General features: G+C 34.4%; 1 protein-coding gene across 7 annotated transcripts in view; it reads left to right on the top strand.

Moving 5' to 3' along the window:
* Positions 1-14887, top strand: part of HMBOX1 (homeobox containing 1) — a 275712-nt gene that overhangs the window by 80883 nt on the left and 179942 nt on the right. For 5 of the 7 annotated variants that reach the window (XM_074209195.1, XM_074209193.1, XM_074209192.1 and 2 more), the window contains exon 2: positions 6878-6961. In XM_074209195.1, coding sequence (XP_074065296.1) covers positions 6939-6961 — 23 coding nt within the window. In that variant the 5' untranslated portion in view covers positions 6878-6938. Of the gene's footprint in view, positions 1-6877; positions 6983-14887 lie in introns of those variants that run through there. The other 2 variants (XM_074209194.1, XM_074209196.1) reach the window with 2 other exon arrangements.

Raw genomic sequence — 14887 nt, 5'->3', positions numbered from 1 at the left:
TGTTTTTTAAAATTAATTTATTTTAATATTCATTTAAAACTTTTCTGAGTTCCAAATTGTCTTTCTAGTTCTTCCCCTATTCATTAAGAAGGCTATATGATATCAGTTATGCATGTGAAGTATATTTCCATTTAGACATGTTGCAATAAAAAGCAAGAAACACAGCAAAAGTAAAAAAAAGGGTCTTTGGTCTACACTCAGTTCAGTGGATAGTATTTTGTTTTAATCATGAGTCCTTTGAATTTGTCTTGGATTATTGTATTGATGAGAGTAACTTAGTCTTTCACATTTGACCATCATTACATTATTACTGTTACTTTGTATGCTGTTCTCCTAGGTCTACTCATTGTCCTTTGGATAAATTGATAAATTCATATAAATCTTCCAGGTTTTTCTGGAACCAACTATTCTGTTAATCATTATTATAATAGTATTCCTTTACAATCATATACTTGTTCAGCCACCTAAAATCTCTCCTCCTACAGGAAGCCTTCCCCACAGCCCTTAATTCCAATGCCTTCCTTTAGTTAATTATTTCTTTGTTGGCTCGAGTGTAACTAGCCTGGTGTATATTTGTATGTTTGCTCATGTTTGTACCAAATGTCAGGAGTTAACATGGTTCCTGGTCATGGTAGGTGCTTAATAAATGTTTCTTGATTGATTGTTTAAGATAAAGAGGTCATGGAATTTAATTCAGTTCATTAAGCATAAGACCAGCTGGGTGGTACAATGAATAGAGTACTGGGCTAGGGGCAGGAAAAACTCAGCTTTCTGAGTTCAAATCTGGCCTCAGACACTGCAGTGTAACCCTGGGCAAATAACTTAACCCTGCCTCAATTTGCCTCATTTCCTCCTCTGTAAAATAAGCTAAAAAAAGAAACGGCAAAACCCACTCCAGTTATCTTTGCCCAAAAAACTCCAAATGTTTAATTGTACATGTGAAGTCATACAAACATTTCAATATAGACGTGTTGCAAAAAAAAATCCAATAAAAAAGCAAGAAACAAAGCAAAAGTGTTAGATGTGTCTGAAAAATGGCTCAAATTGCCATGTATCTATCCCCTTCTTCTGATTCTCCTTTCTCCCTAGAGGAGTTATTTAACCCTCTTTCCCTCAGTTTCTTCATTTATAAAATGAACTGGAGAAGGAAATGGCAACTACTGTAGTATCTTTCAAAATAAAATCCTAAATTGGGGACATGAAGAAGCAAACATGACTGAAAAACAATTAACCATACTAACTATTGAGTATACAAATAAAAAAAAGAAAGATCATCCCTTCATACAAGGAACTTAGAATTTTCTAAGAGAAGATAATGCAGAAAAGGAAGCTGAAAAGCATGATGATTGGGCATGTGTGCTAGGATGAATGAATTTATGTGGATTGGAGTTGAAACCAAGCTGGGATTCTTTTGAAATGTGGAGAGTTACCTGGGAAGTTCAGATCCCAACTTTCTATAAATGAATCCTTTGGGAGAAGGATAATGGTCTACCCTTCATCCCTCCAATCAGGAGAGAAACTACTAAAGGTATTCAGAAACTGTTGAGTATCATAAAACTGAGTCAATCAGTATGATAATCAGATTTCAATTGATTAGCCTATTCTGAATGGGGAATGTTGCTCTTTGGAGTCAAACCAAGCAGAACTGCTTATGGATATTTATTAAATAGCTAAAGTCTATATACAAAGTCAAGGTGAAATATCATCTGTAGACCCAGTGTTAATAGGTTATTTCTGGCTCTTTCTGTGAATTTACAATTTGAGATATCTGCTGATGATGTTTGTCCTTCGATCTTGAAGGAGACCATAACATCAGGGAGGTGATACCATGACAAGCACATAAATTGGATTTGAGTGAGGGTGTGTTGTGCAAAGTCACCACTCTCACTTTCTCCTTCAGAGCCATCTGGGTCCAGTGGCCAGATATTAATCAGGACAACTGAAGATGACTCTGAATTTGAGGTAATCAGGTTTATGTGACTTGTCCAAGGTCATATAGCTAGTGAATATCAACATGTCTGAGGCTGGATTCAAACTCCCATCCTCATGACCAAGGCCAGTGTTCTATCCACTATACCACGTAGTTGCCCTGAGATATCTGCTATAGCTATGGGGTCTCATTAGCTGATTCCTATTTTACCTATTATAGCTCTTCCTCTTCTACCATCTGTTCTTTCATATGTACATCATTACCTTCTCTTTTGCTTTGTGTAAAATTCTCATGTACCCATCCTAACTATCTAGCCAAACCTTCCTATGGCTTCATTGTTGAATGCTTACAGTACTAATTTTGTTTCGCAACATGTTGTTCTTCCTTACATAGCAAAACTGGTTGTGGCACAAGAATTGCAAATGTTCTTAATGCATTTTTTTTTTTGTTGCAAGCATTAAGGTCTATTGCTTCAGTTTTATTTGCTCAATTCTTAACCATTACATGTCTCAACTTCCTTCCCTAGTAAACTTGGGATAATCAATTATTAGATTTGCAGTCTACTTGTTCATTGGTTTTATAGTTATATCTTTTTGAAAGACATATCCTCAAAGAACGAGAATAGGATAAAATATGTGATAAAGCTCTAAAGGTGATAATTAGAGGTGAATTAATAAACTTCATTTTGAGGAAAACCACAAGATTAACTTGTTTCTGTTTGAGAACTATACTTTGGATTACTTTTTTTCTTTGTTTTATATGGGAGGTGGAATAAACCATAAAGAATTTAAGTTGCTCAGGGTAGCATGAGTTCAGTACCTTTTTTAAATGTTTATATTTTTCCTCAAAAAACTTAACAGAATGTTTAGTAGTTTTCATTTGCTTTTTTCTTTTTCATTATTTCAAAATTCAAATTTCAATATTTCAAATTCAATATTTCTTAAAATAACAAGGACGTTAACTAAATTGGTAACTTCCATTAAAAAAATGAAATTTAAATGCTAGAAGTCAGGAAATGCAAACATAAAAGGTTTCTAACTTCACCCTGAATACTTTGTATATAACACTATTAGACACTTTAGCCTGCCTTAATGTATATAGTCATATGCAATATATACATATTAATGTGAGAGCTTTTGACTTCAAAATTTCCTGTCTTGTATCTAATTTATAACCTTAACATTGACTTAGCATAACAGTCATTTCCCTTTTCAGATAGTTATTTAGAACAGCTAGTTAAATGAGTCAATAATATCTAGCATTCAAATTCCAAATGGCAGTCTTAATTTTTAAAAATCTTTATCTAGACTGATTCAGATAAAGAAAGTCCTATATGGCTAGCTAGTCAGCTTTTAGAATCTGTTTTTATTGATAAAATAGCTATTCAACTGAATCTAGGTATTGAAGTACATGGAGACAATATGATTCAACTTGAATATTTTCCTTATAGCTGTTGCGGACCATACAAACAGAAAGTGATCTCCTTATTAGTAGGAGTATGTCTGTGCTAAGCAATGTACATAAATACGATGTAAATTTTTTTCTCATCAATTTTATAGTCTTAAAAACAAACAAGATAAAAACTAATTAAAATTAGATTCTTTAAAGTAATTAGCCTTCTTATAATAGCTGCATTTAAAAATTTCCTCCTTATTTCTATATCATAGAGTTTTTCATAACCATTTAAGAGGTAATTCAAGCACCATCTTCTATATGACACCATTCCTGATCTTGTTCAACTGCTAGTGCTATTTGCCAATACAAATTACCTTGTTGAACTTCTTTGTATATGTTTGTATTTATTCACTTTATGTTTACACTGTTTATGTGTATTTAGTATCTCTCCCATTAGAATATAAAGTCCTTATTTCTAGGAATTGTTACATTCTTTGTCCTTGTGATTGACTGATAATTGGCAAATTGATTCTCAGTTCTTTTTGAAGGGTGGCACTGTGACTAACATGTGATCTTCAAATCAAAGCACCAGCAATCTGACCAGTTTTAGATTCCCAGCAATTTTCTCATCCTTGAATTTGCCTTGGCCCCCAAGCCCCCACTCCTTCTCTGATAGACTATCCAAGGATAGCCATGCTTACTCTTTTTTTTTTGGCTAGTTTCCTGAATCTCTACTTTTTCTCCATCTCTCCCTTACTTACCCGTAGCTTTTCACTCTCAGATATGTATTGACTTCTTACATTTTATGTAAGCATCTTGAGGTTAGGAAGCTGTTTTGGTTTTTTTTGTTTGTTTTTTTTTTTTGCTTATATTTGTATTCCCAGCTTTGCACAAGCCTTGGCACATAGAAATCACTTTACATCTGGCCATGTTCTGCACTAGTGCATAACTGTAAATATTTTGTTGTATGTTGGTCTTTTTTATCATTGATTCGATGTAGCCATCCAACATTCTTCTGCCATTATTCATAATAAACATTCATTCTTTTTTAATATCACTTATTGACACTTTTGGGGGGAGTTGCAAGGCAATGGGGTTAAGTGATTTGTCCTAAGTCACACAGCTAGGTGATTGTTAAGTGTCTGAGGTCGAATTTGAACTCAAGTCCTCCTGACTCCAGGACCAATTCTCTAACCACTGCACCACTAGCTACCCCAGATAATCTATTTTTGAAGGGAAAGGATTTCATTCTGAAGTATTTGATGACTAACACACATTAGGAAAAGAGTATTTGATTTGTAATGCCTTTAGGATCTAATTAATACCTTGTTTTAAGGTTTCTTAGTTTGTAACATCTTAATAAAGTCACATAACCTGCTAGCAGTAGAAGGAACCTTAGAGGTCCCCATGGTAAATCCAGCCAATTGACCAGTGAGAAAATTGATGTATCTTGTTAATATGATTGTTGAAAAGTAGAAACAGGGAAGGGAAAGAAGATAGTTCTATTAAAGTTTTGACAAGTGAGGACAAAAAAATTTTATCTTCAAGAAATTCAGTGCTAGCTTTCTTTTTCTGGAAGATCATGGATTGGATCTGAACTAACCATTTGATACAACTAATAATTTGATACAAAAATGGTTATGATGAATATTTTCATATTCATATACATAGTTCACTTAGAACATTTGTAATTCATCTTAATGCTTAATGTCATTGTGGGGGGATATCATTGTTGAATATTCTATTCACCAACATGTACATTTTTCTTACAAACACCTACAATGTACAAAGTACTGGGGTAAGTCTTAGAGGATTTATGTTCTTTTGAGGAGTTATGACAGGTACACAAATAAACAAATAACATTTAATTTGCAGAGTAGAAGAACAGGGAAACTTTCCCAATAAAGTATACATCTGAGCTTAGTTTTGACAACAGATAAGGATTCTCAAGAGGTAGAGGTAAGGGAGGCATACAGTTGAGACATAAATAAAAGTGGGAGATAGAATGTCATCTGCAGTGAAGTTATCATCCTTATTTGGATCAAAGAACATACAATGGGCTGTTACATGAAAGGAACCTGAAGTAGTAAAGTTGAGGCCCTTATGTGGTAGGCAGAAGGTTTCATGCTTTGTCCTTTGTCCAGTAGAGGGATACTAAATGCTATTGAGTAGGAAGAAGATGTGGCAAGGCCTGGATCTTAGAACTATTATTTTGGAAGGTAAGAGGCAGCCCTTAAGAGGGTTTGTATACCTGAGAAGAATTTAATAGAGAAAGAGAAGACCATGAAAATGATTGGAGAGAGAAATTTCAGGGTCACATATAATGGTGTGTTAAAAGATGTGACTTATCTCCTAGTCTTCTGACCTGGAATAAAGGTGTATGAGTTGATGAAGCTGGTGAATTGGGAATCTAGGGTATTTAAGGGGACATATTATACTCAAGTGCCTTAGTATGACTGCAGGAATTGGAGAGCAGTCAGTTAAGTGCTTTCTGTGTATTAAGAGCCTCAGATACAGAGAAATGCAAAAGATGGTCACTACCTGATGGGGGGGAGAAAATATTGAAGCAAGTGTGCACAAACAAGTTCTATACAGGATAAGTTGGAAATAATCAACAAAGGTACAGCATTAGAATTAAAGGGGAATAAGAAAGACTTCTTGTAGAAGGTAGAATTTTAGTTAGAACCTGAAAGTAGAGAAACCAGGAGGCAGAATTGAGAGGGGGGAGAGCATTTCAGGCATAGGAGGCAGTAAAAATGCCTGGAGTCAAGAGAAGTGTTTTATTTGAGAAACAAGGTGGCCAAAGTGACTGGACTGAAGGGTTTATAGTGGGGACATAAAGTATAGGTACAAGTGAGTCAATGAAGGATTTTGAACACTAATCATTTATTGAGTAGGGATGTGACCTAGTCAGACTGTGCTTTAGGAAGGCTGCTTTGACAACTGAGTAAAGGATGGTCTAGAGTGGGAAGAGACTTATACCAGGGAGAGCAATCAGCAGGCTATTGTACTAATCCATGTAGGAGGTGATTGGGGGTGGGTACCAGAGTAAAGAGAGAGGGAGATGTATGAGAGAAGTGATGAAGATATAATTAATAGACTTGGCAACAAATTGCATATGGAGGGGAGCAAACATGTGGAGTTGAGGATGACATTGCACCTAAGTTGCAATCCTAGGTGTAAAGAATTCAGACTGTGAGGCAAGTATTTATTTGTTTGAAAAAGAAGTGAGAATGATTTGGAGGCTAGTACGTGAGTAGACTTGAAAGTCAGAGCAAATCCATAAATGATACTGTCCTATGTATTGTATTACACCCTTAAATAATATATATCCTATTATCATAACTGGGAGTATTATAATGGAAATAATTTCAACTTCAAGGAAACTGATTTTTGAAAAAAATTCTTCAATCAAATGTTCCCATAAAAAGCGATAAACATAATTGACTATATTTAATACTACGATCATACAAATGTAATTTTTTAAAAGTTAAGTAAAATACATTTGAGTAAATAGTAATTCTTTATAAATTTTCTTTCTCTGTATTGCAGAATGATAAATAACACTGACAGACTTCCAGAAGCATTTTGACTTACCCTCCTCATGTAAAGTATGCTCAGTTCTTTTCCAGTGGTGTAAGTACCCAATAATTTTCTGTAAGTTCATTTTTTTCATTTTGCTATGCTTCTTTAAGGGAAGGGTAAAAAATGATTATTGATGTGCATTAATACAAATTTAGCTAAAGAAGTGTGCATGGTCTGAATTCTTTAGATACATTCAGGTGATTTACCTTATGAGTATGAAGAAATAAGTAAACTATTACTTTAGTTGCTTCTATCATGCCAGGGAATAAATTTTCAATTTTTCCTGGCTTCTTTTTTCCAACTCTGTTCACATATTTTGAACTTAACTAAATTTCTAATTATTAACATTACATTTAAATTGAAAATCATAATTTTTAGTTTTGTTCTAAGGAGTATTGTAATAAGAACTTATATAGTGTCTTAATCATTCTATTCATTGGATGTAATATCCTTGTAACAAGTAGCATATGGTTGTATATGCAAAATTTTCATGTTTAGACATTTGGCTTTATTCTCTGGTTTAAAAAATGGTCAAACCTAGCCACTCATATAGTTGTTGAGCATTTTACAATGTCAATTGTTTTATAACCCCCCCAATTAATATTAAATAGGGCACTGAGGTAGTATTCTAAGAATTTTATAAGCTAGAAAAGGAAAGATCTTTTAGCTCCTTTGAGAGCATCTCTAGGGCCAAATTTTTCACGTGTAATGTTAAAAAAATTTTTTTCAAATGTCCATTATTTTCCCTGGGGAAATGGTTTTACAATATATATTTGTTAAATATATAGTACATAGTTATATAACTATATGCAACATTTATATGCTTAAATATATATTTTTTCCTTCTTTCTTTTTTAAAACTTCATGATTTTGACAGTATGCCACATAGGAAAAAAGCTTTCAACTTGGAATATGATGATTTGGGTTTTAATCACTGCTCAGAGTATGATATCTTGAAAATAGTCCTGGATTTGTCAACAGAGAACCTGGGTTCCTCATGAAGCTTTGACATTATTTATGTGACCTTGGACAAGGGACTTTATTGCTCTGAACTTCAGTATCTTTATTCATAAAATGAGAGTGTTTCACTGAAAAGATTTCTCTTTCACATCACTTCCAATTACATATCCTAAGTAATTATGTGATTTGGGGAATGTCATTTCATTTCCCTGGGCTTCAATTTCCTCATCCTAAAGTGTGAATAAGAGTAATTATTTTTTAAGATCTCATCCATCTAGCCCTAAAAATCTGATTCCATTCTTTATAACTTCCTTTACAAACTTGACTAGTTTTCTTATTTGAATTTTTCATATATTCCCAATTTATATACAATATTTAAATCTTAAATATTTATAAAATTGTCATTGTCCAGATCAACAAGAACTACAGATATCACATACCTGTCCTCTAACAGGTTAAAATGACTCTTCCTTCTTCCTCTTCTGCTTCTGTACCCTTGACTTTCCACCTACTTCTGTTTTTCCTTCTTCACTCCAATCCTTCCCTTTTCCCCTTCATACCTGCTTTGATCAAAGACTTCAATACTTTACAAAATCTTAAATTCTCAGAACACTTCTCAACGTGGACACCATTGTGATATAAAGTGAATTAAAAGTAATCATCTGGCTACTTTAGAATGGAAAGGATGGTGGAAACATTATGAAAAGTAACAAGAATCTATGGAAGAAAAAAATCCATGAAGAAAGTGGTGAATATCATCCTATAAGGGAATTATCCTGAGAGCATATTTACTCTGTTACTGGACCCACCGGTGCTATCTTTAAAACCGTTCCTATGATCACTGAGAAATAGAAAAAGGAAACCAGTTGTTCTATAGCTAAATAGTATGACCCTGGTGGATGTAACTCTTCCCTTCCCCCAGTGACCCCTAAAGCTTATGGTCCCTGCTAACCAGTGTGATTCTTTGTGAGGGAAAAAAGGATGCAAAAATAAATGATATAACCCTAGGGCACACTTTCAGATAGCAGAGGGAATATATATACTTAGCCCATGTCTGCTTAGTGACTGAAAGCTACAAAACTTAGCAGAGTGATCCTTCTCTATTGCTGGCATCCCACAATCCATCAATGAGGGTCGTGTTAGAGATTTTCTTCTCATTTCCCTCACAGGGCATGATCTCCCTTTTCTGGTCCAAGCCCTGCAACTATTAAGTCATCTTTATAGATCAACAGGACAAGGATAACAGTCAGTGACAGAGTACATACTTCATCCCTCACCCCTCTGTCCTTGTGCTTCATTTCTGGCCTAAAAGGACCAACTTTAGAGTTCACCAAGTTCCATCAGTTTGGTACTGTAATGATCTGCTTCCCATGACTTAATCAAAAACTGAGTTCACTGGCATTTAATTCAATTCTTTTCAGGTGAAAAGCTATTGGGCAGGTTTGCTTATGTGTACTCCTATTGCTTCTTTTGAACTCACTATTCCAAATGGCCAAGTGACTGCATAATTAGGCATCGAGGTCCAGAAATCAATGCGATTTTATTATGTGTGGGACTTAAATGAAATATAGTGGGATTTTTGTACTGATTACCATCATTGGACCTGCTGACACCAGTATCAGCTTTACCCAGTATGCACTTGGTGTCAGGTGGCATTTGACTCAGACTTAAGTAGACTGAGGGAGCTGCAAGAATGATAATGGTACTCATAAATCCCTTTTGCTAGTCAATAACTAGTATTCATCTATATAGCTTCTGGAAAATCACTTGATTTCAGGGTTTAATTTGTTTATAAATGTTCAGTTTTTGCAAAATTTTATCATTTCCTTGTGATTTTTTTAACATTATTTCATAATTCCTGTTCAGTAATTAATGCTGAGAGTTGTATTTCGTATTCTAAATTTTTCCCTCTTGTGGGAAAATTGGGGAGGTTTGAGGGGCTTATGAATTTTTTTTCTCTTTTGCCATTGAAATTTAAGACTGGAATTTTTTTTCAAGGAAATGGGGTAAAAAAAATTTTTTTATTCTTAAAAAATTGGGGGGGGGGTGGCTAGGTGGTGCAGTAGATAAAGCACCGGCCCTGGAATCAGGAGGACCTGAGTTCAAATCCAGTCCCAGATACTTAATAATTACCTAGCTGTGTGGCCTTGGGCAAGCCACTTAACCCCATTTGCCTTGCAAAAACCTATAAAAAAAATTGGGGCAGCTAGGTGGCATAGTGGATAGAGCGCCAGCCCTGGGATCAGGAGTATGTGAGTGCAAACCTGGCCTCAGACATTTAATAATTATCTAGCTTTGTGACCTTTGGCAACTCACTTAGCCCCATTGCCGTAAATAAATAAATTTTTTAAAAAAACTCTCAAGGCAATAGGGTTAAGTGACTTGCCCAAGGTCACACAGCTATGTAATTATTAAGTATCTGGGACTGGATTTGAACTCAGGTCCTCCTGACTCCAAGGCCAATTGTTCTATCCACTGCTTCTCTTAGCTGTCCCAAGAAGGAAATTTTAATATATTTCAGGTTAGTTCTGTACTATAAGGAATTTTTAAAAAAAGATGAATGGTGATGATGATATGAATTCTTAATATACTCTTAATAATGAATGGAGAAAATAAATCTTGTTATCAAGTTATAATGTCATGATGTAATCAAGTTGTAAATGTTGATTTAGTTGAAAGACCACTGACCACATTATACTTCCTATTAATGTGACCTTGGAAAAGTAATTAAATCTTTCTTGTCCCAGGTATTTTAATTGTAAAGTAAGAGTGTTAAACTCTGAAATCCTCAAAATTCTTCTCAGCTCTAGATCTTTGGTCCTATGTCTCTGAGTTTTGAGCTTATTTTAATGTCATAATCTCCACTATGTTGTGTTCTTCTATTTAGGTTTTCGTTGGTTTACTTAGTAGTTTAAGTGATAGATTCATTACTACCATACATAATCAAGCTTATTGACTTGTATACTTGTGTGCAACTTGTCTGTTCTTAATAGTGTTCATAACTAATAGATAAATCTATTGGATGGATGGATGGATGGATGGATGGATGGATGGATGGATGGATGAAAAAACTTAAAGTCTCTATCTCCCTTATGCATTACATGTTGATTATTAATCTTTTTATACCAATTTTGTTCTTTTTTTGATGATTGGATTTATAAATTTAATTTTTTTTCTCAAGTACATGTAAAAACTATTTTTAACATTCATTTTTTATAAGTTAGGAGTTTCAAATTCTTATCCTCCCTCTTCTTGAGAAAGCAAGCAATTTGCTATAGATTATATAGATGCAGTCATGCAAAATATTTCCCTGTTAACCATGTTGCAAAAGAAAAGAGAAAAAAAAGTATGCTTTAACTTCTTTCTTCATCAGAAAACTGCCTGTTCATAGCCTTTAACCATCTATTAATTGGGGACTGACTTGTATTAGTATAAATATAACTTAGTTTTCTATATTTTTAAAAATGAGGCCTTAGTCAGAAACATTGACCTGGGCGGTGGGGGGTGGGGGGGATGCAGTTAAGTGGCACAGTGGATTGAGCCCTAGCCCTGGAGTCAAGAGGATCTGAATTCAAATCCATTCTCAGTCACTTAATACTTATTCAGATACATGCCGTTGGCCAAACCACTTAACCCCATTGCCTTGCAAAAAAACAAACAAAAAAATGAAACATTGGCTGTAAAAATTATTTCCCAGCTTTATTCTTTCCTTCTAATCTTGTTTATACTGGTTTTATTTATGAAAAAACTTTTAATTTAATGAAATCAAAATTATTTATCTATTTCTTCTCAAATCCATAGATCATCTATCAATTGATTCCTTACTCTTCTAATTGACTTATGGTATGGTATCCCCCTTCATATTTAAATCCTGAACCCATTTCAACCTTATCTTTAAATATGGTGTGAAATGTTGGGTCTATGCCTAGTTTTTGCTGTACTAATTTCTAGTTTTCCTAGTAGTTTTTGTCAAATTGTAAGTTCTTACCCCAGAAATTAGTTGGAATCTTGATTCTATGAAACAGTAGATTGTTATGGTTCTTTAGTTCGTGTCTTGTGAATCTAGCCTATTCCACTGAACTCTCTCTGTGTTTCTTAGCCAGTACCAAATACATTTAACATTTGTTAACATGATATTATCATTTTCTTTTTCTGTTATATTAGCCAACCTGATAGATATGAGGTAGAACCTCAGAGTTGTTTTAATTTGCATTTCTCTAATTAGTAGTGATTTAAAACTGTTCATATTCTTTTACTATCAACTGAAGAATGACTTGTATTCCTACATTTTGGCTCAGTTCTCTATGTATTTGAAAGATAAGAATTTTATCAGAGAAACTTGGTATGAATTTTTTTCCCCAGTTGTCAGCTATTTTCCTAATCTTAGTTGCATTGGGTTTTTTTTTTTTTCAAGGCAATGGGGTTAAGTGACTTTCCCAACGTCTCACAGCCAGGTCCTCCTGACTCCAAAACCTGTACTTTATCCACTGAGCCACCTAGCTGCACTCATTGGGGTTTTTTTCTGCAAAAATTTTTTTAAGTAATCAAAATTATCCATATCCCATATTGCTCTCTATCTCATGTTGGGACATAAGTTCTTCCCTTATCCATCTATCTGACAGATAAAATATTCCAGGCACTCCTAATTTGCTTATGATGTCATTCTTTATGTCTAAATCATGTACCTATTTTGACCTTATCTTGATATACATTGTGAGATATTGGTCTTTGCTTAGTTTCTGCCAGACTACTTTCCAGTTTTCTCAGCAATTTTTGTCAAATAGTAAGTTCTTGTCCCCAAAACTTACATGTTGTGTTTATCTTCTCATTTAATGTTAGAACTTATTTAAAAAAAAAATGTTTGGTTTTGGCTCTATTTATGTTTGCTATGGAATGAAGTTTTGTTTAAAGGTAGTTTATAGGATTGTTGAATACTAATATAGAAAGTACGTTACAGAAGGTCTAGTCAAAACTGACCGATTTTTTGGCTGAGAAAAATCAAATACAACCTATGAATGAATAAACATGGGTATTTAAACCTTCTTTTAATGTATAACAAAATATAATCCTTGTTACCCTGCAGATTTTTATTCGTATGCCATTTTTTTCATCTAAAATTCTCTTTCAGTCTTACTAAGGTGTAGCTTGATTGTGGGGCCCTTTTATGATACACAGTACTAATAAAAGCATTTTACTTTAGTGTACTCATTGATCTTAGCAGCTAATGGTAACCCAAATCATATAACCTTCTCGGTAATGTTTGGTACAAAAGAGCAGTTCTTTGGTAGCAAAAACCTCTGTACCTATCCAATGACATGTTTAATGAAATTCTTAATTCCTAATTAATGTTAGGCAGAAGTAGTATTCTTCACTGTTGCCATCCTTAGGTAATTGGTTCCACGATGTTACTTAAAGAGTAGTATCTGTCCTGATTTTAGATAATAAAGAGATTTATTTTCTTCTGTCTTTTCGTAAAAATGTGGTAGAAGACATAATTGATGACAATTTCATTCTGTAAAGTAATTTTTGATCTCTTGTCTCAAAAGTGAACTTTTATGACAGCAAGAAGAAAGGTATTGTATAAAAATTCAATTTTTCTTATTGTACAAGTATCAGTTTTGAGAGGAAAGGATTTATAAATGTAAAAAGTTTTTCAATTTGGTGAATTTCATAAGGAATCTACAGAAATAGAGCAGTGGATTTCAAGAACAATCTCAGTAACAACTATACCTGCTTAGTACCACTAGTGTGAGGGCTACTGAGCCCTTTTCAAGGCTATTTTCCACCTTTGGTGTCTACCTGGTCACCTAATTCTCACCTGTGGCATGCACAGCAGTCATGCCTGGTAAACTGTTTTGGAAGATGTATTAAACTAGATTGAGGGTATCCGTAATACCTCCTCAACCTATAAGTAAGTTAGTGGAGTGTCTAACCCAAGCATGTGAAGACTTCCCCTGGTGTAAATGGCAGATGGCAACAATTTTATACAACAGTCATGAAGGAACAGAAGCTATGGAATGTGTAGAACTTAGTTAGACATCATAGATGCTAAGATAATCCACTATATTCTGTGTCATTGCCAATTGTCTTGACTTTTATCTTGCTGCCATACTCTGATGATTCTGAAAGAGTGAGACTGATGACTCTTCTAATTTAAATCCAATTTATGTGTGAGTCAAAAGACATCATTCAGATTATTTTGCCATTTTTACCTATCTCAAAGTCCTATGGTAACAGGCAATGACAAAGCAGCAGGTACAGATAAAATGAGAGTTGTAGTCTCAGCCCTGTTCAGAGGTAATCCTGGCCACAAGGTCATCTTTTCATTGGACTGAAACAGCAGTAAGATCCCCCCCCCCCCCGAGCCTATTCTTTAAGACTCAGCTCTTGGAGTGAGGATGAGGCTAGAAAATATGCCCTGATAATTATCTGCTTCACCTAACCTAATCCTGACCCTATTTATCAGGTGTGGATCCTGCCCTGCAGTCAGAACAAAAAAATGTACAAAAACTTTTGTGAAAATGATTCTACCTGTCATATACATTCATTGTGCCCATATGTCTGAACAACCCTAAATCTATGGACCTGAGTGAAAAAACACTGTCAAATGAAGACTAGCTTATTGAAATCAGAATTAGATACACATTTTTCTGGAGAGATCACAGTTATGGTTAGTGACTGTGAAACTGATGTAGGTTTCACAATCAAAACAAATCTAGATGATAGAGTGATAAGCCTCTCTAAAGGAGTGAATGACAGGGCAATTGCTACTTGGAAGAAAGTACCACACCACCACCATCAATGGGTATGCTTCTCACCATGATGATGAAATCAAAGTAAATTTTTATGAAGACCTGGAGAAGGCTCAGTACTCATCACTGTGCTGAAAAATGACAAGCTTATTGTTCTGGGTAACCTTAATGTGACTATCAGACCTGACAGGGAATCGTTGGGAAGAATGGAATCAGAAACTACAATAACAATCAATACTGAAGATTTATGTATCTCATGACCTTA

The sequence above is a fragment of the Macrotis lagotis genome, chromosome 1 (assembly GCF_037893015.1).
Source record: "Macrotis lagotis isolate mMagLag1 chromosome 1, bilby.v1.9.chrom.fasta, whole genome shotgun sequence".
NCBI classification, from domain to species: Eukaryota; Metazoa; Chordata; class Mammalia; order Peramelemorphia; family Peramelidae; genus Macrotis; species Macrotis lagotis.
This window is presented reverse-complemented; position numbering and strand designations above follow the sequence as displayed.